This window comes from Gambusia affinis, linkage group LG12 (assembly GCF_019740435.1).
Source record: "Gambusia affinis linkage group LG12, SWU_Gaff_1.0, whole genome shotgun sequence".
Taxonomy (NCBI): Eukaryota; Metazoa; Chordata; class Actinopteri; order Cyprinodontiformes; family Poeciliidae; genus Gambusia; species Gambusia affinis.
Window position 1 is genome coordinate 22,576,064 of NC_057879.1, and position 23,011 is coordinate 22,599,074.

Below are 23,011 nucleotides of genomic sequence, written 5' to 3' on the forward strand. Positions count from 1 at the left end.
TACAAGGTCTGCTGGAAAAGTGTTTTGTTGTTGACTTACCATCTAGAAACCACTTGTTGCATTCTTGTTGGTTGTGCAGGAGGCTCTACTAATGCTTTTCAAAGAGGTGTACTTTTATAATTGTGTATCTGTTTGCAGCCATTTTCATGTGCGAATGTAAACGTTGAGTTGGCCAGCAGCAGCTTATTTGGATTTAAAATTACAAGGCCCTAAAATAGATACCCATCAACTTCTTCCAGAAAGTAATTTTTTTGCTTGTTTTATATCAAATAGAGGCATTAAGCCTTTGTTCAATCTTCTATTGACACTAAACAGGATACACTAAAGCAATTGCAAAACTCAGATTTTGTCCCCTTTTTATTTATTCAATATTTATCAGCATTAGTAAAGAAAGCTGGGTTGTAACCTCTGCCAACAGAAGAAGACGATCTCTTTTGGCAATCAACAAGAGATTGCTGACTGGATTCTTTCTGTGACCGCCTGAACAGAGGCTATTACTGCTACTAAAACACATTGTTTCATAAGACCAGAAAATGGGTTGAAGAGTACTCTGAGTGTCCCCACAGAGAGAAGATTACATACAGCTCTCACAGCCGCATTTTTAATAAATGTAGTGCTGCTTTAGTCCACTTTTGTCAGCCTGTTCAGCCACGTAGGCAAGCAGACGAGTTCACTGGAACTCATTTTCTAGCCGGGACACAATTCTGGATCCTTTTACTCGACTGAATGGCACTTAGTGATATTAAGCCTAGATCCATTTAAACACCCTCTCCACCGCTTTTCACTTCAAGCTACAGGAGATATTTGACTGCAACACATTTTGCTACAGGTTACGCAGTTCCCAGAGTAATTACAAGTATCGAATAACAACTAAATTCAGTCTCCATTGAGTCGTAATGTAAGTCTAATGTAATTTGTGACCTGCAGCTCCGGATCGAGTATACAAACATCGCTTCGGCTTTTAGCGGGGCAGATGGCACAAAGAAATTAGTTGGGCCTAAAGAAGGCTGCTGGAGACAGCAGCAGGAGCAAAGCTGGAGGCGGCCACATCTATTAGGATCATTTACAAGGACGGAGGGAAATTCTCCAGAAATATCTTCATGGAGAATAAAATGGACTGAGTTGGAGCTAAAATCTTGCAGCTAAGTTGAAAGGGGAGGGGTGGAGCAGCTGCGATGCTTTTAAAGGCAGAAAGCGCTTTGAGCTCATGGAGGGCTCAGCAGGGGATTGCCGCCCTGCTTGCCGGCTCATCCCGTTTTCTCTGTCTGTCAGAGAATGCACTGACAAGCAGAGAGGGAGGCATCAAACGGGGATGAATGGAGGAGGGCAAGAGGGCAAAATCCTGAAAGAAAGTTGTTGGGGGATAATAACTTAGGAGTAAAAATGGAAACAAAAAGTGGAGATAAACAGGTTGCTCCACTTTGCGAGTGGTCGTAGGAGAGTCAGGGCAGCTCACGGGAGCTTTTGGCCCACTTTGTCAGAGGCTGGCTGGCTTGAACTTTCAATGAAAGACAGTCAGTCATTTGAACCTCCACTCAACTGTGGCATTTAGCTGGGACTGCTGCGCCTGGCTCCGTTTCAGAGAGAGAGGTTTTCAAAAAAACAGTGGTACTGGTGGAAGGTTTCAAACCTCTACTGTGGGTTTTGGTCACTTCAGCTAAAATATCTGTTAGCATTTTGCATATATTCATATTTTATGAATTGGAATATTATTGAGAAATTTACTAAGTGAAACACATATAGATGTTTTTTTATAATTGTTTTTTTAATATATGCTCTGCATACTTGTTGTTTGTGCAGGAGGCTCTACTAATGTTTTTCAAAGATTTATGCATCTGTTTTGAGCCATTTGTCAGTGCTAGTGTAAATGTTGATCTGGGAGGCATTTATATATTCTTGTCTCTGCTTTTGACCGAACTAGTTTTAAACATATCTCATATACTTTCTGCATATTTAAAGTTCGTCTGATTGTTTTTTCCCCCCAGATGTTTTCTTTCAGAACCAAAAAGTTCAAATATATTACCATATTTACAACAACAAATGTTAGGATTTGATGTTATAATTTGATTAATACTTGAGTTTGATGTTTTGTATGTACTGTCATCACTTTTCAGCAATTTTTTTACTCTCTTTTCTGCCTTTTGTGTTCTGCTTTTTCACATATTTCTTGACTTCATGTATTGAACGGTTTTGGGAGGAATCTGGAGGTGAAATGGGGGCTAAGTTTTTAAACATTTAACTGTGTATCAGTTCAAACTGTGCTTTACAGTCAGAACAGTGTATTTTTTAAAAATTTTACCAGTTGATTTTCAACAACAACCTGAAGGATGAAATATCACAGAGTTTATTCGTCACAAATGAGGATAATTCAGTTGAACTGAGGAGGTTCAGCACAGGCAGTGAATTGAGGTTATCCAGGTTAGATTACTGGTACCTGCTGCAGAGCAGAATTATTCTACAAGGATGATAATGCGTTGTGGCTTTGTTATGGTTAACACATCCCATGAAAGAAAAACAACCATCTTAGCCTGTTCCTCAAATCCTTTCCCACTTTTCAATTGCTCTCATCCCTAAGCCTATTTGTTCTTACTCACCATGGAAATCTTTCCCAGAGAGAAATCAGGTCACGTTATTTTGTTTTCCTTTGTGTTTGGCAAACATCACTGCTACTATAAAAGGACTGCCATTGTTGGGGAGTTTTTTCTTATGTGAATTTTGTGAATGCTTATGCTAATAACAGTTGTGTAAGCTTGTATTTAAATTTAGCATTTAATTTTATTTTTTTTTTTTTAGCAAAAGATGTTCCTGCAGGAAAATTAAACAGCAAGTTGACGATGTGTAGTTCCATAATTGTTGAGGGATTTTGTTTTGTCTAGTGAAATGTTTGCTGAATGTGTACAGCATCACTTCCAACCCAAAGTTGGAACAGTTCAGATGCCCACAGAGGCAATGATGACACTTTAGAAAACAAGCAAGTCCAATTCTTATCCAGTTATTTAAAGAATCCACGTTGAGCCAAATTAAATCAACGTACAATCGGATTCAAACTGAATTACATACGACCTAAAACTACCAACCAAGATGTTCAATTTTAGTTTAGCTTTCATTTCAGTTGGTAAATATTTAACACTGGTCAACAGCCAGAGATTTTCTGGGGCTTTTCAACTGTTTTAGGATGGTTTTGATGTGCTGAATCTAAAAATCACATTGGTTTTGCTCAATCGGGTCAATTTTCTGAACTATGGCTGCAACATGAGCATCAAAATGAGTGAATTGTTCTCACATGTGAATCGGTTCCCTGAGAATCTGGGATGGAGTGATGAGCAGCGGGAGAGACTCCATCAGGACATAAGAGAGGTGGAGAATTTTACACAATAAAGACGTAATGTTGTACTTATCAGTGCTTATTATTAAATTTACAGAAATACAAGTACAACACAAACATAAGTTTGTAACATGTAATTAATACTCTGTTAAAAAACATGTTTTTTTTCTCCTAAAACCTTTTTAATATGAGAAATATTAATGGAAATAAACTGATAACGTCACAAAAATGTTATCGATTTAGTCAGAAGATTGGATTTCTCTAAATAAAATTAGAATAAAAACCTGACCTGATTGAGAAAAATGGATGACATTTTGGATTTAGCTGTGCAAAAATAGTCCTAATTCAGTTGAAAAAACATAGACAACTTCCAAAAAATCTTTTTTGTAACCCAGTGTAATTATCTGTCAGTTGCTTTGAAAATTTGCAGCAATCCTCCTGATTAAGCTGATAACTGTAGATGAGAAGCTTGGGAATGTGTCTCTGTAGCTGTTCCTGTCTTAAACTATCTGGGCATTAAAAATACATGAAGGAAGCAGAAATATAGACGCACTAATGAGGAAGGCTTTTTATAGGAAACGAAGCCAAGGAGTACACAAATATAATGCAGCAAAAGCTTAGTTAATGGCCATGTCCAGGAAAAAACACAATTCTAATTGCAGAAACAGTGGGCCAAGTTTATCTTCTGTGTAGAGAAAAAAATAGAGATGTTGCTCATGGGTAATGGCAGCAATAACTATAAATGATGTATAAATTGAGTGAGGAGAGAAAATAGAGTGAAGGAAAAAAATGGCCATCATGTCCTCCAGCAGGCTAAGCTTATATTGGTTCATAACTACAAATATATCCCAAGTGCCTGAGCTTTAAGCTTTGTCACAAAGGAAACCTTTAAGCCGCATCCTAAAAACAGGTGGTGTTTGTTCTTCACGGACAAAAACCGGCAGCTGGTTCTTCTAAAAGAGCCTGATAACTGAAAGAGCTGCCTCCTATTCTGCATGTGTTCATCTGTTTATGTCTTTAAAAGCACTGATAAGACAAAAGTCTCATGTAAGCGTAAATTTTGTTGCCAATGTTAAAAAACGAATAAGTAGTTGCTTGAATATAGATGTAGAGCCACTGTTGAAGATTTAATGTGACACAGTTTAAAACCTCTCAAAAACAAACACTTACATCCTCATTGTAAGTTTGAGTCTTGTACACAACGTCTGAATAAAAATCTATATTTTCATCAAATTGTTGAAAATCGTTCAAAACAAAAATATTGTACACCTTGGATCGGATTCAGAAAAGTTTTTGACTTCATGAACCAGCACAAATATGCCACTCGGTATTGTTTTAAACAATTTTTCAGAATGTCCTTATTTCTTCCTGGTGTGAATTCAAGGTTTCATCAGAGATTTTGAGCCACATTTACATGAATGTAATGTGGATCAACCATTCGTTATAACTATTCGTTACAGCGAATGGTTATTTGATGCCTTTCTGTCGTCTTGAAACCCAAATGTGTTCAGTTGGATTAAAACCTGGTGACTGTGGAGGCCACTAGGATGCAGGAAACCAAAATGTCAGGTTCAGGAAACCAGTTTCAGACAACTAGAGTTTTGTGAGTTGGAGCATTATCCTGCTAAAGATAACCATCAGAAAATTAGATTATTGTTGATGACCATCAGCTCAAGACCTCAAGATGAATCAAAAAATATTCTCCACAGCATCATGGCACCACCACCATCCTGAACAGTTTGTCCCAGTCAGAATCAATCAATTCTTCCACATAAACCGTTTCTAAAAATCGGAATGTTTCCGCTGAACAGAAGATTCATTAAACCAACCAATGTTTTCACAACTGTTGTTGTCCAGCTCTGGTGAGGCTGTGCAGCCTCAGTTTCCTGTTCTTAGCTGCCGTAGCCCATCTGCTTCAACGTTTGACATGTGCATTCAGGGATGGTATTCTGCAAACCTTGGTTATAACGAATGGTTATTTGATGCCTTTCTGTCGTCTTGAATTAGTCCGCCTGCCTGACCTCTTGACATCAGCAAAGCATTTTCGTCCACATGACTTCAGTAAAACCAGGAAGATGGTTGTGCATGAAAAGGAAATAATCGGCTTCTGAAATACTCAGGCCAGATTCAGAGCCGCTTAAATCCTCCTCATTCTGATGCTCAGTTGGTTTGAACCTCTGCGACGCCTAAAGGCCTTGAACTGATTTGCTATTAATGTTAACAAGCAATTGAAGAGATTTATGTACCTAATAAACTGGCTGGTGATTGAGTGTATAAATACTTCCAGGTTCAAGTCCTGATTATGATTGCTTCTCTGGCATTCAGAGGAGAAAAAAAGTACTTCAGATGCACATTGTGTGAGTTTATCATTTATCGTAGGTGGTATTCTCCCCTTTCTGAAATGTTGAACCTTAATTATTTTAAAAAAAGGCATTTTTTGAGGTGGAGCTAGTCATCAAAACACGTCTTTATGTCAGGGATGTCCAAACCTTTTGGCACATAGACCAAAATTGGGAAATCCAAAGCACTCAGGAGCTAAAAAAAATAATAAAATAGAAATCTTAAAATAAAATAAAACAACTCAAGTTGTCTGATTTGTTTTTTGTAAAAAATGGATGTTATTCATTGTACATCCAAAACTTTAAAATTATTTAGCAAATTTTGTATTAAAATTTAGTTTTCACATTCTTTTGCACTTGATTGAACAAATTTATTCTGCAAGACAAAGATTTGAGTTGGTTTAGCCAAATTCAATAGATTAGATAAAAGCTAACTTGGGTGCAGCAACGTCGACTTTTCACTTAAAGTCGCTACGTAGACGTGACTCTGCTTGTTATAAAAGAGACAAATACTTTATGTTGTAGATGACATAAAAAGTTTGCATCTGGCCAAATTTGTATCATTCTTGATTTGCAGATGGGGGGGCCGCACAAAATCACTCCAACGACCACAAAAAGCCCCCGGGGCCTCACTTTTGACAACCCATGCAGATTATAAATGTCCCTACATATGCTAACGGTTATGGGACATGTTTGTTTTAAATACTGTGCAAGTTGCTGCTTAGTTAAAGTTTATTTTTATCTTCTGCTGTATTTTAATCCTGTGAAGGGGGATGAGAACTGCGGCTCTTTATAACAGATAACGATAGAAGCTTAACCTGCATGAGAGCAATTTTAATCATGCAATGCCGTGTCATTAGCATCACTTATCGCCTGCGCTAATCAGTAAATTGGCCTCCCTGCGACAAACTTCTTCAAGATAAAAACTCAACTGAAATCGTCTTCATAGGGAGACGGTGGGGAAGGATTAATAATCCATTAATTATTTTTAGTTTAATTTTCATCACATTATAAACTGAAGGACCTTTGCCTGCATGTTGAAAATCCTACTTTTAAGTTGAAAATGTCGAACCTTTTAACTTCTGAGCAAAGGAGAAAATTTGTTTCTTCTTTAATTTAAAAAAGAAAAAAGTAAAGCTAATATTTGAACCTTACAAGTAGGGTGACATGAGGAACATCTAATACCATACTTATATTTATAATTATTTTTTTGCTATATCATACACAATATATATAGGCTATTTTTAGCTATTTTAAACTATATAGCATATAAAATGGCAGTGGTGTACTCTATTCAATTGAACATTTGAATACAAAATCAGAATAAATTTAAATATTTTATTGTGATCACACGGATGTTTTCACTAATTAAATTACTACCACTGTCTTTTTCTGTGTTCAACACTAGACGTTTAGTAAACAAGAGCATAAAAACATAATAATAATAATAATACACAAAGAAAGAATCCACGAGGAAAAATAAAATATTTGAAACTAAAGCGATAAATTAAAAAAAATTGAATGAGTCCAGATTACAAAAAGAAAAGTTTAAATAGTGACTTTAAAACCGACTGACCCAGAACAAGTCTCAGGTATCAGAACTTCTCTAAACTATTTACAAATGCTGCGAATTTTGAACAATAAACCCCAGAAAGTGCCAAATTCAGGTAATATCTGCAACACACCTGTAAACAACAGTTTCATCACAGGTATTAGAACACCTCAAAACCATTTAAATAACCATTGCTTTTTGTGTGCCTGATTTTAAACACACCACAAAAAGTGGTAAAAAAGGAAATGATGCTAAGTTATAAAAATGGTGCTGTCAACACCCATGAATAAGTCTCATCTAAGCAAAAGGTTCATGGGTTTCCAGAGATTCTGTCCCAAAAACACAAACCTGTGCATCTCATCCACAAACCATACAAGTCTGACTTTGTGAGATAAGTTTGTAGTACTGCTAACTTTTGTTGCAATAGGTTTGTAGTTCATCTGACTCCTCTCCAGTTACCGTCTCACCTGAAAATTATTTTTATTGAAGTCTGTACACGTACAGCATGTTGGGCAGAAGATTTTCAGGTAGTGATGCATTTGTAGTGTGTCAAATAAACAGCACTTGCATTAGTGAATTTGATGAAGAAAGCTAATTTAACCCTTTTAGGCACAAAGGTGTCACTGATGACACGTTTTTACAAGCCAGCTTTGCAGTACCGTAACTGCGCTCATTTGCGCTACCTGAAAAAGTCCATTGGTTTCTGAAAGGGGAGACGTTGCGCTTCACAGCCAATGTTGGGTTATTACGGTAATTTCACTCCCACCGTTGCCGAGAGCATGTTTTACTTTAGTTTAATCTGATGAAACGCTCTTTTATTAGACAGTAAATAACTGGTGAAAGTTCCAGTTGTTATGGAGAAAAGGGCAAATATATTTACTCACAGGACATTTGAAGATGCAATTAAAATACGCAAAAATACACAGGCGGAGATTTTAAAATTGGGAAGGTACTGTAGTTATTTCTGAAGCTGCTGTCTTTTGGTTTCTGGCTCACTCTTTTTTTGTTGTTATTTTTTTGTGAGTTCTCAGTGTGAACATCGGTGGCGTTTAGAAGCTAAGTGCTTCTCCAGCACTTTTAAGCTACATTAAAAACATATGGAGCATGTTGCTGTATAGGTTGACACCTTATTTTTTTCTGACTTTATTGATGACTTATCATTGTTTTCGCTTCCAGGGCTGACTGGCTGCTGCTGTAGATGTATTCTGATTAAACATGGATTATGCAGGGGGGGAATCTGATTGCATGTAAAGGCAGTGATCTGAACTCCTGTTTGTTTTCACCTTTTCTTCCTTCTTGCCTTCCCTTTTGCATAAATGCTGACATTGTTGTCTCTCTCGCAGCCCTGCGAATGGAGAGGCGCGTGAAGCGATGTACTCGTACGTGGACCAGCTGCCGGTGTCTGAGATCATCCATCAGGTAAGAGGAGGTGCAAACAAGCGGGGGTCGGGTCACTCAAACCCACACACGTCGAGGAGGCATCATGCGTTGGCAGGCCGTTTCTTTTTTTCTCTTATTTGAAGTGTCAACTCTCGACCTTAACTTGGACACAGAGCAGAAAAGTTACGTGCAACATCCACCAACAGATGTCTTTGTGTCGTCTCCATGGCGACGGCTGGAAGTGTGAAATGCGGCCACCGTGAAATCCAGCAGAACGGCTGGGCGGGATTGTGGGGAAGAATTGCGCATTCACATCATTCCCAAATGGATTGGGGCTTTCAGTCGGGTCGACCTTCACAAATGAACACCTCTTCCTCCTCAATCCATCTTTTGAACGCACACACTGCATTCAGAGCAGCTGGCCTTTGGTCCTGTATCACCCTTGTGAGATTTTCTATTATGAGGCCATTAAAAATACAATTTCTGCTCTCCCACTTCAGAAACGTAAAGAAGCAGCATTAATCTTCAGCAGAGGCAAGTCAACAGCTGACACTGTTGGTGTTTGCTCACATGTCTCGTTTGAAATACAGAGCAAATATGGTATTATTGCCAAGCACAAATGCTTTTCATAGGTTTATATTGCTAAACACAAATACATCAGCTTCTACAGCTCTGGAAGAAAATTAAGAGACCTCTTAAAATGATCAGTTTGTCTGATTTTACTATTTATAGGTATATGTTTGAATAAAATTAATATTGTTTGTTTATTCTATGAACTACTGAAAGCACAAATTCTTTATTTATTTGCAGAAAATGAGAAATGGTCAAAATAATAAAAAAGATGCAGTGCTTTCAGACCTCCAGTAATGCTAAAAAGCAAGTTCATATTCATTTAGAAACAATAATACTAATGTTTTAACTCAGGAAGAGTTCAGAAATCCATATTTGGTGGAAAAACCATGAGGTTTTCAATGGGGTTCAGTGCAGTGGGCTCTTAGCTTTTACCGAGCTGTCTATCATTCTCTCCTGGATCAGATCAACCGAAAATTGTGTTTGATTGTCCTGGTAGGATTTTTCTGAGCCTTGCTGCTTTCTTAAATGTGAGGTCAGCTAAAGCATCCAGAGAGTTTTCAAAATGCTTTTGAACAAAAGTATCAGCCAGGATCAAAAACTGGTCCTCTTACTTGCAGTTCTATGTTGTGGATTTCTTTTGTTCAACAAATGTAAAATGCACTTGGGAAACTGAAATACTTGACATGCTATTGTCTGGTGTTTTCAAGGCAGCCAGTCCAGGAGCTACATTTAATGTCCTTGATTGGCTGTATCCTCTGGCAGAAATGAGGATGTTAGCTTCTGCGATAGTGCTAAGATGGTTTCCACTGTGCGTATTGATGCATAATAAGGTATATTTGGTGTTTCAACTATTAAAATAGTCAGTTATGTCTTTGTGGTTCTTAAAGGGAACCTATTATGCAAAATTAAGATTTTTCAAATTTTTATACTTCGACCTGCTTCTAAAAGCAGAGCAAGCGCTTAATAAAATAAAATAAAAACAGCTGGGTCTCTATTGGTGTCTGGAAAATGAGCCTTTTCAAAAACCTCCTGATGGTGGAGTCGCAATTGACATTCACTGCCCGTTACCTAGCAACCCAAGCTGTTCTCCAGCCTCGTTTGGTCAGCTGGTTTTCCCACTGTATAAACTATATAATGGCGGCTGGAAAAGACAATTGTTTTGTTGTTGACTTATCATCCAGAAACCACTTTCTGCATTCTTGTTGGTTGTGCAGGAGGCTCTACTTCGGCTTTTCAAAGATGCACGGTTGTATAATTGTGCATGTTTTGAAATAAACAAAAATAAAACTGGTCAGGAAGGGTGTCAAGAGCTGAATGGTAACCATGAATAAGTTGCAGGAATTTCTTGAAAGCACAGGTTTTACCTGCAGCAGCAATCTCCTGTTTTCTCCACATACCTGGATTAAGAAAGAAAGAGGGTTGCAAAAAATACTTTCTTGTAAAGAAAACACCCAGGCCAGGCTAAAGAATGTTAAAATATGGAGAAATCTGTTAAATATGGGGCTAAAATTGGAGAATCACCAGAACAGAACATGATGCAGTGTTAAAAATGGTGGTGGGAACATGATGCTGTGGGGTTACTATGTTTGGATGCAGTTTCAGATTATTAGATTTTGATCCAAAACCTTCAGGATAATTAATCTTTTCATGCATTCCAGTGAATCTAAACATAAAGTTAATAACGTTTTCTAGTTTGGTCTGATGGTTTTCAGTGCTAACATTGACTCTGGTACATTTAGTGTTGGCAGTTTTCTTAATCTAAAAATCCAAATGGTGCAACATATAAAGTTTAACTACACATAGTTTTTGTCACATTGCCATTTTAATGACTGCTGTCTAAATGTTCCACATTTTTTGCCGTCTAAACTTAATGCGCATTATGTCTCCAGGGGATTATGACTTAAATTTGAATGCTGGCAGACTATCTTTAATGTACTGTAATTACAATTTTTCTTTTTTTAGCGGTCTGAAATGTGACAGCTGAGCAGTTGTTTTCCTCACTTTAAATGCATAAACACACAGCGGCTAATCTCGGTCACTGAATTAAAGCCAAGTGTCAAATCTGGCTTTTCAATTTTTAAAGCCTGAGCGCAGTCACTCGGGTGGGGGGGAACCGTAGAAACGAAGCTGACCGGGGGTCTGAGCCGGCCAGCGGCTTACTGTCATCATGAGGGGAAGCAGGAGGGGTCTCCACACCCAGCAGCAAAACGTTTAGGATCAGACCTGCTGCCTGCTGTTCACATAAAAGCACCTCATAAACTGTTTTTTTGCTTCATTGGAAAACTTTCACGACCACACTCTTCTCCATCTGCTTCTTATATTGCAGATAGATTACAGTTTTTTTTTTTTTTGCACTCATATTTCTGCTCAACACTTCTCTGTTTTGTTTCTCTTTTGTAAATTCACCTTTACCCACATCTCACAAACCCACTCTGCAACCCTGTGACTCCTGGCTGAGATTTCGATTATTGGCTGGCGCTCCTGCTGGGGTTGAGATGGGGATCCTGACAAGCAGAGTCATCTCTCTCCCCCCTTCCCTGTGGCCCAGCTGCACTGCAGCAGAATGACCAATGTCCACCAAGCACATCGACAGCCCTCCTGTTTTTGATTAGCTGCTAAATAGAGTGCACCACTCTACAATCTCTTTGTTTTTGTTCTGCGATTGCTTTGGTTTTCTATGGATGCTAATCAGATATTCTCACGAGAATGAATGGGTAAAGTTTTCCTTGGACAGGTTAAGATGGATCTATGGGCGATACAAAACATGCTCATTCTGTGCTCAAAATTATTCTTGGATAAACTTTGCCTGCTTCGTGCTCCTCTTTTAGAGCGTATTGTTACTTTAAATACAAATAAACTGCTACTGGCCACGCCCCCCAACTCAACGTATACACTTGCATATGAAAATGGCTGCAAACAGATGTGCAATTATACAACCACACCTCTTAGAAAAGCAGAATTGGAGCCTCCTGCACAACCAACAAGAATGCAACAAGTGGTTTTTTCAGCAAAACACTTGTCCAGCAGCCCTGAGTGGTGATTAAAGGTGCTGGACCTCGACTCCGGTTGCTAGGTGACAGACTGTGGTTGCTAGGTGATGGCACAAGTTCCGTTGGGAGATTTTTGAAATAATTAACTTTCCAGACACCAGAAAACATTAATTTATTGCCCAATAAACAGCTGGCTGCTTTTCTTTTCTTTTCTTTTTTTTTCCAAAGAGTTTGGGTTGTTTTTAGAAACAGTTGAGACCCAAATGGAAATGCAAAAATATACAAAATGTTAACTTTAAAACATTAAAACAGGCAGATATATGATCTGTAACAAATGGAAGTCCAAAACTGAGCTTCACATATTACTCAGATATTCTCACGAGAATGAATGGGTAATTAAAAGTTTATATTTTTATATAGAAATATGATCAGGCTTCACCAAGTGTTTGCAAACTTTACAAACTAAAGAAAAATGTTGCTCTCAGGCCAGCCAAATGAGCTGAAAACTGATATTTAAGCAACTTGGGCTTCGACTATAACTCAGAAGAACCACAGGCTGATTCCCTCCATGCTACGCTGCATTGATGCAGTAATTCATGGAAAAGGAAGAAAACTGCCCAGTTCATAAACATAATTCTAATGTAACATTCTGTCTTCTGAAGTTTAACTTTGTATTATTTTTGTGGAGCTTCACTTTTTTTAATTTGAGAGATAATTAACTATCAATCTAAAAAAATGCTTCATTTCTTTTCTGGTAGATCAGACAGTGGCTTGAAATAGAAAAGTCATCAGATTGACAAACAGTCGATATGTAAAAGTTGTGTGTTGTGTAAACAAACGTCTCATTGCGTGAGCGTGTGTGTGGGTGCTGGGTTGATTAATGTCCTGTCATTGAAGTTAGTGCCACTGTCTCTGTCAGTCTTCTCACTTCTCCTGTTGCCAGCATCTAATCACATTATGTTCAGTCCTGGAAATAACTCAACTTCTCTCTTATCCTTCATTTCCCTTCCCTTTCTCTCCCATGTATTGTACTTTCCCCCCCACTCTATCCGTTGCTGTGAGCTCTGGTCTCTGGCGTCAAATTGTTATTTGTTCCTTTGCCAGCTTGATGCCACCCCATATGGCTCGGGAGAATTGAAAATGGAAATAGTGAAAATTAATGCTTCGCCACCCTCCCCGTTCCTCTCAAATCCTCATGTCCTCAAATCGGCCTGCAACAATGACGCTCTTCCAAAACGCGGATGTTGGGATTTAGATCACAGGCCAAACCCAGTCTCCCCGTCTGTTTCATCAAATATCTGCAGGAATTTATTTTTGATGCTCTGAAATTTCCATTAACGTTCTCCAGAAAAGCAAGACATTCTTCATGAGAAAATAATACACCCACTACTTTGACTGTCTCAGCACTTGCTGGGGGCGTAAATAACAAGGCAATACAATGAAGTGTCTCAGCGGCGCTCAGAGCCGGCTGCTGCTTTATTCTGATCCGCTCAACATAAATTTCTTTCGGTTTTGTCCTTGCTGCAAATGTTTGACGAGACGTGTCAGACTTCCCTCGACGGCTATTAGCATCATGTTAATTAGCACCAATCAGTCAGATGAGAAACTGTTAATTGATTTTATTGGTGAATTAAACACACAACACGGCCCATATTTAAAACCAGAGTGTAGGTCCTTGCCATTCAGTGTCAGTGAAGGTCATTGAACACTCAACACTTTTTTTTTTCTAGCTCCAACCTCAATGCAGTTTATAGTTTTATTACCTGCCTTATGTTTTCATTTCCTTTTCACCCAGTTGCACACCTTTTATACATCGAGATACAAAGATCAGTGGGCAAGTTGGCATTAAATGCCTTCAATCAATCAATCAATCAATCTTATCTTATATGTCACACACACATATCTTGTATGTCACATTTCAGCGACAAGGCAGTTCAAAATAATTTACATCATAAAAACACAAAGTCAACAATTGAAACATTACATTTAGTCAAGTTCCATCGTTACACATCAAAATATTCATTAATGTTTTATTGATTATGGTTCAATAGCAACTCTAACCAGGCAGGTGTTTAGTCTAGATTTAAAAAACTCAGCGTTTCAGCTGTCTGACAGTTTTCTAGACGTTTGTTAGAGGTTTGTGGTGCATAGAAACTGAATGATGCTTCTCCATGTTTGGAGGAGGGATGAAGGAAAGAGGAAGCTGGAATCAAACTCAAAACATTCAAATTGAAATATACTGTTTCTACTTGGCTGCAGTCGTCTCAAAAGCCTCTCACAATAGTTTTCTGTGGTTTTGGCCCATTCCTCCAGTCAGAACTGGAATAAGTGAGTCAGGATTGTAGGAAAGTGTTTATCAGACTGAGATTGGGGCTTTGTGACGGACACTCTGTGCTGAATGACGTAAATTTATCTCATTAGATGGTTGATGCAGATGGAGACTTTTTTTATTTAACTAGGACAAAACTATTCAAACTTTTTAAAATAGAGTGACCTAAATCATGTTTTTATTGCTTAGAAAAGACTAAATCTTTCACTTTACTTCAGTCGAGTCTAAAATAAATTAGTAAAATTGTTGCTTTTCTTTCATTAAAGTAAAACTGTTGGGAGGTTTTGTATCTACAATGATTCATGAATACAGCTCAGGAAAAAAATTAAGAGACCACTTAAAATGATCAGTTTCTCTGATTTTTCTTTTTATACTTGTGTTTGAGTAAAATGAACATTGTTTTTATGAACTACTGACATGTCTCTGAAATTCCAAGCAAAAGTTTTGTATTTATTTGCAGAAAATGAGAAATGACCAAAATAAGGAAAATGATCAGGTGCTTTCTTCCTCAAATAACAGCAATATTAATGTTTTAACTCAGGAAAAGTTCTGAAATCAATATTTGGTGGAATAATCATGAGGTTTTCAATGTGGTTCAGTGGAGCTCTTAGTTTTTTTTTTACAGAGCCGTACATTTCCTACTAAATATCTGAGTATTTTTTTGTTTAATTAAAATATTTAATGCTTAGTTGTTGTAGAGCCGGACCAAATTCTTAAAACCTTTAGTTAAAAAAAAACAAACAAGAATCCTTCAGTTAATGGTTTTGGTCCATGTAACAAAAATTGTGGACGCCTTGGATTTAAACATTGACTTTGTTGTCATTAATGACAATTTACAACATTTTGCAGACATATGGCTGGACAAAAAATGATGTTGTCGGTATTAATAGATAATACATCTGATAGAATATTCATTGAACTCCGGTCCAGAACCGCACAGCATTCTGGGAGATGTAAGCAGAGGAAAAACCTTAGCTGCTTAACCTTGGGGAATCCTCTAACTCTCTCACTCTTTGGTTACCTAGCAACAACTTGAGTAACTGGCACAGCAGAAGTTTAAGGTTTCGCCACTGTGCCTCATAACTGCTTAAAAATAAAAAGAACGGTGTCGAGTGGAAACTGTAAATAAAACAGAAAAGGTAAGACCACCAGTTTAGCATCCTTTCGTATATTTAAAACAAAAAACCGATCAATAATTGTCGATACTGACTGATATGAAACGCTTATATCGCGATATGTTTTACAGCCATATGGTTCAACCCTTTAGAGATTTTTTTTTCTTTCTTTCTTCAGGTTTTATCTGAAATTTCCCTCCCTCTTTGTTTACCAGATGACATATTGTCCTCTCCTTGTTGGGTTTGCTGATGTGGCGACCTGTCACACTTGATCAATCTCCTTTTGCTCTTCTTTACCCCGAGGACATCCTCTTATATAAACCCTCACACACACATGTGTACATTCACACAAATAACAGACTTGCATACTCCTCTAGCTACCATTGTTCCTGCAGTTATCTGCCCCCGATGGACAGATGTTCACAATCCTCTCACAAACGTTCATGGCCAGTTGTTGTTTAGCCAGTGTAATTTCTCATTGCTGCTTTTCTCTTTGCTCTGGTCACTCTGCCGCCTCACCTGTGAAATAAACAGCAGGAAAGCCCAGCATGTTTCCCCTATATTGATGCTCTTTGACGTTAGTCACTGTTTGAACTAGCTGCCAATCATATTTCAGGTGGTTTTTGTCAAAGTCTCAGTAGGGAAGATCACTTTTGCTCCGGGTGTGTGCCCATTTGAACCAGAATAAAATATTGGGAAACAGTTGAAGCTTTCTGAAATGGTGGCTTGTGATTCACTAAAAAGCTCTTTTAAAACAACAAAGAAAAAGAAAACAAAAAAACTTTGAAACTTATAAAAGTTCAAGCAGAGCCAGTCATTCAGGGTCAGCACGAATAAAAGAAAGCATCACATAGTCCTCCCCATCTAACTCCACACTGCAGGGAACTTTGGAACTGACGCCCATCTTGGCAGGTGGTTGCTATGGAGTTGCTATGACAACAATAAAGAAGCTACAACCTTAGAACTAACTCTTGCCTTGTTGGGGCCTGCCCCATAGCAATGCATAAGGAGAGCAGTGCCTCCATGCATTGCATGGCAGGCACCTATTGTTCTACAACCAGTAGAACGTTTCTTTATTTTTTCTTTCTTTATTTATTTTTATTCCGTCACCCGGAATGCGGCTCGTACCGCTGCGAGCCCACCCACAAAAGTGGTATCAAAACGTGCGGCTCGTTCCCGGGAAGGGAGCTATTATTTTTATTGGGAATCTGACTTACGATGGCAAAGTAAAAAGCAAAAAACGAATAAAATTTCCAGCTTTCGAAACGCAGAGCATAACTGACACCAACTGCCGCTTTTCTAGAGTGAGAATTTAAGCAGATTTCTGACCCCAAAACAATTTTGAAATCGCCGTCACGCCCACAAATATTTCCCTATCGATATCAAACTCGGTCATGACATTGATACGCATGCCTGCTCCGGTAAAATGTGTTTGATTTTTTTCTAGGTCTCACGGTTTTCTGTCAAGGTGCTTCAGAGCAAAATCATGCGCCAGGGTAACTGACGCTCCATTAGTCATTTTAAATATACTGAACGGAGTAAGTCAATTACAGACAACATTCAAATGATACTCCACATGCTATTGGCAGCATTTAGGTAAGGAGATGTTCGGCCTGCTTTGATCAGAAAAACTAACTGCTTAAAACTATTAGGATTCCGTCTCTCCCTGTGTGTTTCATTCTCATGACAGTTGAGCTGCTCTTTAGAACTACAAAGACTGAAGGTTAGAACTACAACATGGTGGAACTGTCAGTTACTACAGAGGAGGTCTGCGCTGGCCTTTAGAACTACTTGTGTTTTGAGCATTATAGAACCGATTCAACACAATCACTGTTACACATGGGATGAGTTTGGCCCTTCCAAATGAAGCTTAACACTAATTTCAAAATAAAAGCCTTGGCAATTTTTACATCATGTATTTGCTCTTTTTGGCTTTATGTGACTGGTTTATCCAAAGCACTCTTACACAATGGATTAGTGTGGGCATTTATAATGAAGCTTTCTGCAAATTTCAAAATAAAAGCCTCAATATGACCCTCAGGTCAGTGCACCGCCGCAGGCGGTGCAATAAAATGATTCTGCATTATCTGTTTCTCTCAGGTTAGGGAACTGCCTTGCACAGCAAGGCAGTTCATTAGCATTAGCCTTTTAACTTAAATAAGCTATTAGCTATTTTTCTGACTTATTACCCATGTTTAGTATACTTAATGGTGTAAGTCAAGTATAGACAACATGCTAGTGAGCTGATTATCATGCTGAATCGTGCATGTCCATGTTAGTCAACATTCTTGTGATTCTCCACATCCTTCTTTTGAATTTTTGAGCTAAGCTTAGCATTGATGGAAATTTTTAGCATCAGAACGCTGGGTCCAAACCGACAGGCACACTTTGGCAGGCCCCAGTTAAATTTCTTCAGGAATTTTCTGGTTTTATCTACTCTGATCACAGTTTCATGATTATAAAAGGAAAACTGTTTCCAAGGAATGTGATTCTGTATAGATAAAGAGACGTGGTTGTTTTTTTTTTTTTGGCTAGTTTGTAAGACAGAAAAAAAGATCACAATTTGCTATTAGAAATATAATAGTAATTGAGTTTGACAGTGTTTGCCTTTAGCTGACTTGCAGTAAAGGAAAATCAAATCAGCTGTAATTGAATTTCTTTTCTATTTTAAGGCTGTCTGAAGAGTCTTGTGATGTCTGACAGATAGTGACTTCATTTGTGCTTTATACCCAAACACAGGGGTGTCCAAACTTTTTCCATTAGTGCCAAAAATGTTCACGTTGAGAGCAGTCTTTATTTCTTAAAACTCTAAAAAATGACCAGCACAGTTGCTGGTTTAGTGACGGGTAAATATTTATTTTAACTTTTTTGGGATTAAACATTGTTATTAAAGAAAAATACTTTGTCTCATTTTAACACGCGGAGTGGCGCAAGTCCGTGTCAGTCCACGTTCTCGCGATTCTCCTCATGCCGTCGATCGTGCTGCAGCTTTCTATGGCATCGACGCTAACTTTCAGCGTCGGAACGGCGGGTCCAGACTGACAGGCGCACTTTGGGAGGCCCCATTTAAATTTCTTCCGAAATTCTCTAGTTGGTTTTTATCTATGTTCTGGCACAACAGGCCCTTTATGAACATTCAGATTTTTGATCTGGCCCAAAATAGAAATGAGTTGGGATAAAAACATGGACTATTTTGAATGTAAACAAGAATAAAGACGAAGATATTTGGTGGTGGAATGATGTCACACCGCCAGCAATGGAAGACTCTGTGATGTCACTGGCGATGCAGTCTGTGATGTCATCAACTGCAGAATTGTATGTAACACAATTCTGCATATTTTTCATTGCTTGCAATAACACTGACCAGTTCAGACGTGCGCAAAGTTCTTTCAGGTAGTTTACGAATCGACAATTTTAGTGATCGTATTTAGGAGAAATGTTTCAACTATTTCAGAGTTACCGCAACAAAATGATGGTACCCCAGGCGAGAAGGGGAGTCCAGCAAAACCCCCGAGGCAGCTTCCCTTCTGCACACCAGGATATCTTAGATGAGGAAATCCAAAGACAGAACTCCTGCCTGGAAATGGAGAACGCCAGGTTAGAAGACAACCAAAGCATGGCCGACCTGGAGGCCGAGCTGGAAGAGATGGAGCTAAAGTTAAAACAGCAGGAAGCTCTCAGAGAAAGGCTTCTCAAAGAGGCCGAAGAGGCAAAGAGGGAACTAGAGAAACTAGAGAGAGAAGAGAGAGAAAAGAGAGAAGACAAGTCCAGTGATCCAGCAGTCCTTCACGCTGCGGTCATTGCTCCCAAGTTTCATGAGAATGTGAAATACATGAAAAAGAAGTCCTTGCAAGAAGAATATGAGGAGTTAAAGGTGACCCACCTCCTCAGCCAGGAAGCATTTTTAGCTGAAGTACAGGCTGAGAGAAAAAAAAGTGAGGCCCTCCAAGAAGAACTGAATCAACTCCAGACTTCATACAAGGAGCTGAGCTCCAAGTATGAAGCCGAAGTTACACTAGTGAGGCAGGAGGCCGAGTCACAAAAGTTTTATGAAGTAAGGCTGAGGGAGGAACAACGGCTGCTGGAGAATCTGAGAGCTGAAAAGGACAAAATGTTTCAAGATATGTCACAAAAGGTCGCAGTCCTGCAAGACAGCGAGACACTTTTGAAGGAAGAATTGTATCAGCTCAAAAATTCATATGACAAACTCAACTGCAACTATCAAAGCGAAATTTCAGGACTAAAACAAGACATCAATAACCTGAGAGCAGAGAAGGAGGAGCTCTTCCAAACAATGTCTAGAGAAATTACAATCCGGCAAAAGAGGGAGGAGCAGATGCTCCATGAACTGCATCAGGTTCACATTTCATACGAAGAGCTAAAAAGCAGGTATGAAACAGACACTATGCATTTGAAGCAGCAGGTTGAAACATACCAGGAAGAGATGAAGCAGGAGAGAAAAGCTCTTCTAGACAAATCAGAGGAGGACAAGGCACTTCTGGACAACCTGAGAGCCGAATATGCCGTCCTCCAAAAGAACACAACAACAGAGATCAAATTCCTGCTGGAGAAGGAAAGAAATGCCCAGGCTGAGCTGGAGAATGTTGAAGGTTTGTACCAGGAGTTAAACTGTTGGTATGAAACCTATGACACTGCACTCAAACAACAAGCAGAACAACACCAGCAGGAGATTAGTGGTGTGAAAACTGATTTGGAGGGAGCAAAGGAGGATCTTCTGCAGCCCGACACGCTGAGAGACGAGAAAGACGATTTCCAACCAAAACCCATCACAGTTTCCAAAGAGATGGAGGAAGACTCACAGAGCCAAGTGGACCCAGTTAAAGCCTCGAGTCCAAAGGTTTCATCAGAGGAACTCTCAGGAGAACCTTTATCAGATTGTTCAACGGATCCAGAACCCACAAATGAGACCAAGATCGTTGCAAAAACCGTCCTGGAGGAATTGGATCATCCAGACACTCAAACCAAGTGGGACGGCAAAAAGAAAAAATCTAAAATTTCAATTTGGAAAAAGGTACGAAACATGCTGCGATTGAAAAAAACAAAACAGTGAAGACGATCAAGAACAAGTTTAAAGTTCTTGATTTTGATATTTAGAGAAGAGAGGAAAAGAGGAATCGAACCCATGGAGGTTGTAGCCTCTGTGAACGGGGCGCCATGCCACGCTCCGTCAAATTTAACATTTAAAACGGAAAAGTTTTGTCCCCCATTAACAAACTAGAGAATAGATCCCCTCCCAACCCAATTGGAAAAAACGAGGGCAGCACGGTGGTGCAGCGGTTAGCGCTGCGTCTTCACAGAGACCGTCTGTGTGGAGTTTGCATGTTCTCCCCGTGTTTGCGTGGGTTTTCTCCGGGTGCTCCGGTTTCCCCCCACATCTCCTAAAACATGTCGGTCAGGTCAGTTGGTCGCTGCAAATCGACCCAAAACACTTTAAGAGACTCCAAACCATAAAGTCCAGTTTTATTGTTGAACTGGTCAGATTAACTGGTCAGATTAACTGGTCAGATTAACTGGTCAGATGAACATGTCTAAAGTTCTTGATTGTGACATTTAGAGGAGGAGAAAGACGTGCAGGAGTCGAACCGAGGACTGGAATCGAACGCATGCAGGGGCGCCATGCGACGCTCTGTCAAGACCAAATTTATAAAGTTTTTCCCCCATTTACAAACTAGAAAATAGATCCCCTCCCAACCCAATTGGAAAAAACGAGGGCAGCACGGTGGTGCAGCGGTTAGCGCTGCGTCTTCACAGAGACCATCTGTGTGGAGTTTGCATGTTCTCCCCGTGTTTGCGTGGGTTTTCTCCGGGTGCTCCGGTTTCCCCCACATCTCCTAAAACATGTCGGTCAGGTCAGTTGGTCGCTGCAAATCGACCCAAAACACTTTCAGAGACTCCAAACAATAATCTGTCTTTTTATTGTTAAACTTGTCAAATTAACTGAATTAGCTGAATGTTACGTTTTGCCCTTTTCCCTTCACTGGTTTAGAGCCACAACAACACTGGGCTCAATATTTATAGCAACGTATTGATTTAAGAGTTAAAATGTTTTCTTTTAATAGTAATGATTTCTGTTTATTTTCACTGTACTTGGGCTGTTATGGTTTGACCTTTAGTTGACCTTTTCTACACACTTTTTATATTAAATTGCACTGAATTGTAGCTCATTAAACTGTTTAAACCTGAATTTTAAAAAGATTATAAAAAGGATCATGCAGTGGCTGTTTTAGGGTGACAGTGGATCAGCGGGTAGAGTGGTCGTCTTGTGACCAGAAGGTTGCAAGTTCGATTCCAGCTTCCTCAGCCACATGTTGAACTGCCCCAGGGCGGGGCACTTAGAGGCAAGTTGCCCCCCGACCTGCATGTGTGTGTAAATGTGTGTGAATGTGACTGTAGTGTGAAGCTCTTTGAGTGTCAACATGACCAGCAAGGATCAACACAAGTTCAGTCCATTCACCTGTTTTTATTTGATAAATCCTGTTTTTGTTTTTATACCAAACAGAAAAAAGCTGATTTAACAAGTTTAGATTTCTTCAGGTTCCAGGATGTTAATTGAAGATTAGAGTTTAATCTGTACATAATATTAGATTATAATTGTAATCATAATTTAATACTCTGGACCATGAAGAAGCTCAAACTTGTTTTATCTGGTTTGTTTGTTAGAAGAAAAAAACATTTTTATCAAAAATAAAAGTTACTGTGTGATCTTTGAGTTAGTCTTTATTTAGAAATACAGATTCAAGATAATATAAGAAACTTAACAAAAAAGTGCAATTTAACATGAAAACCTGTAGAAAAGGCTAAATGCTAATTTACCTAATTAGCACTTAGCTAAAATGCTAATTAGCTCAATTAGCATTTTGACTAATATTAGCCAAAATGCGAAATGCCTTTGCTAATGCTAACGTTTTGGCTAAACGTTAGCATTAGCAAAGACATTTCGTTCTCGCGATTCACCTCATGCCGTCGATCGTGCTGCAGCTTTCTATGGCATCGATGCTAACTTTCAGCGTCGGAACGCCGGGTCCAGACCGGCAGGCGCACTTTGGCAGGCCCCATTTAAACTTTTTAAAATTTTCTAGTTCTTATCTAACGTATAAACATAAGTACATTACAACCTTTACTCAGTTACAATTTCTACCCACCTCTGTATAATACTAAGATCAATATTGGTGATATTTACTGTAGCACTTAGCTTACTGCCAAACTATGAAAATTAGCTTAGCTAATGTAGCTTTTATTTGCTAGCTAAGAGAGACATGTGGTCTATGTCTATGTTACTACATGTACTTACTCTGCCAGTCACCAGAACCTTGTTGTTCATGCGAAGAGTTCGTATTTTCTTTACAAATCCGTTTAAACATTGATTGTATGCCTCCATAGATTTCAG

General features: G+C 38.9%; 2 protein-coding genes across 2 annotated transcripts in view; both read left to right on the forward strand.

Moving 5' to 3' along the window:
- Positions 1 to 23,011, forward strand: part of pigk (phosphatidylinositol glycan anchor biosynthesis, class K) — a 45,523-nt gene that overhangs the window by 12,690 nt on the left and 9,822 nt on the right. Inside the window, exon 10 of the mRNA XM_044133670.1 lies at positions 8,560 to 8,635. Coding sequence (XP_043989605.1) covers positions 8,560 to 8,635 — 76 coding nt within the window. The remainder of the gene's footprint in view (positions 1 to 8,559; positions 8,636 to 23,011) is intronic.
- Positions 18,737 to 21,230, forward strand: LOC122840890 (trichohyalin-like). Its single transcript, XM_044133669.1, has one exon. It carries the CDS (start codon positions 19,040 to 19,042, stop codon positions 20,672 to 20,674), a length of 1,635 nt encoding a protein of 544 aa, XP_043989604.1. The 5' UTR covers positions 18,737 to 19,039; the 3' UTR covers positions 20,675 to 21,230.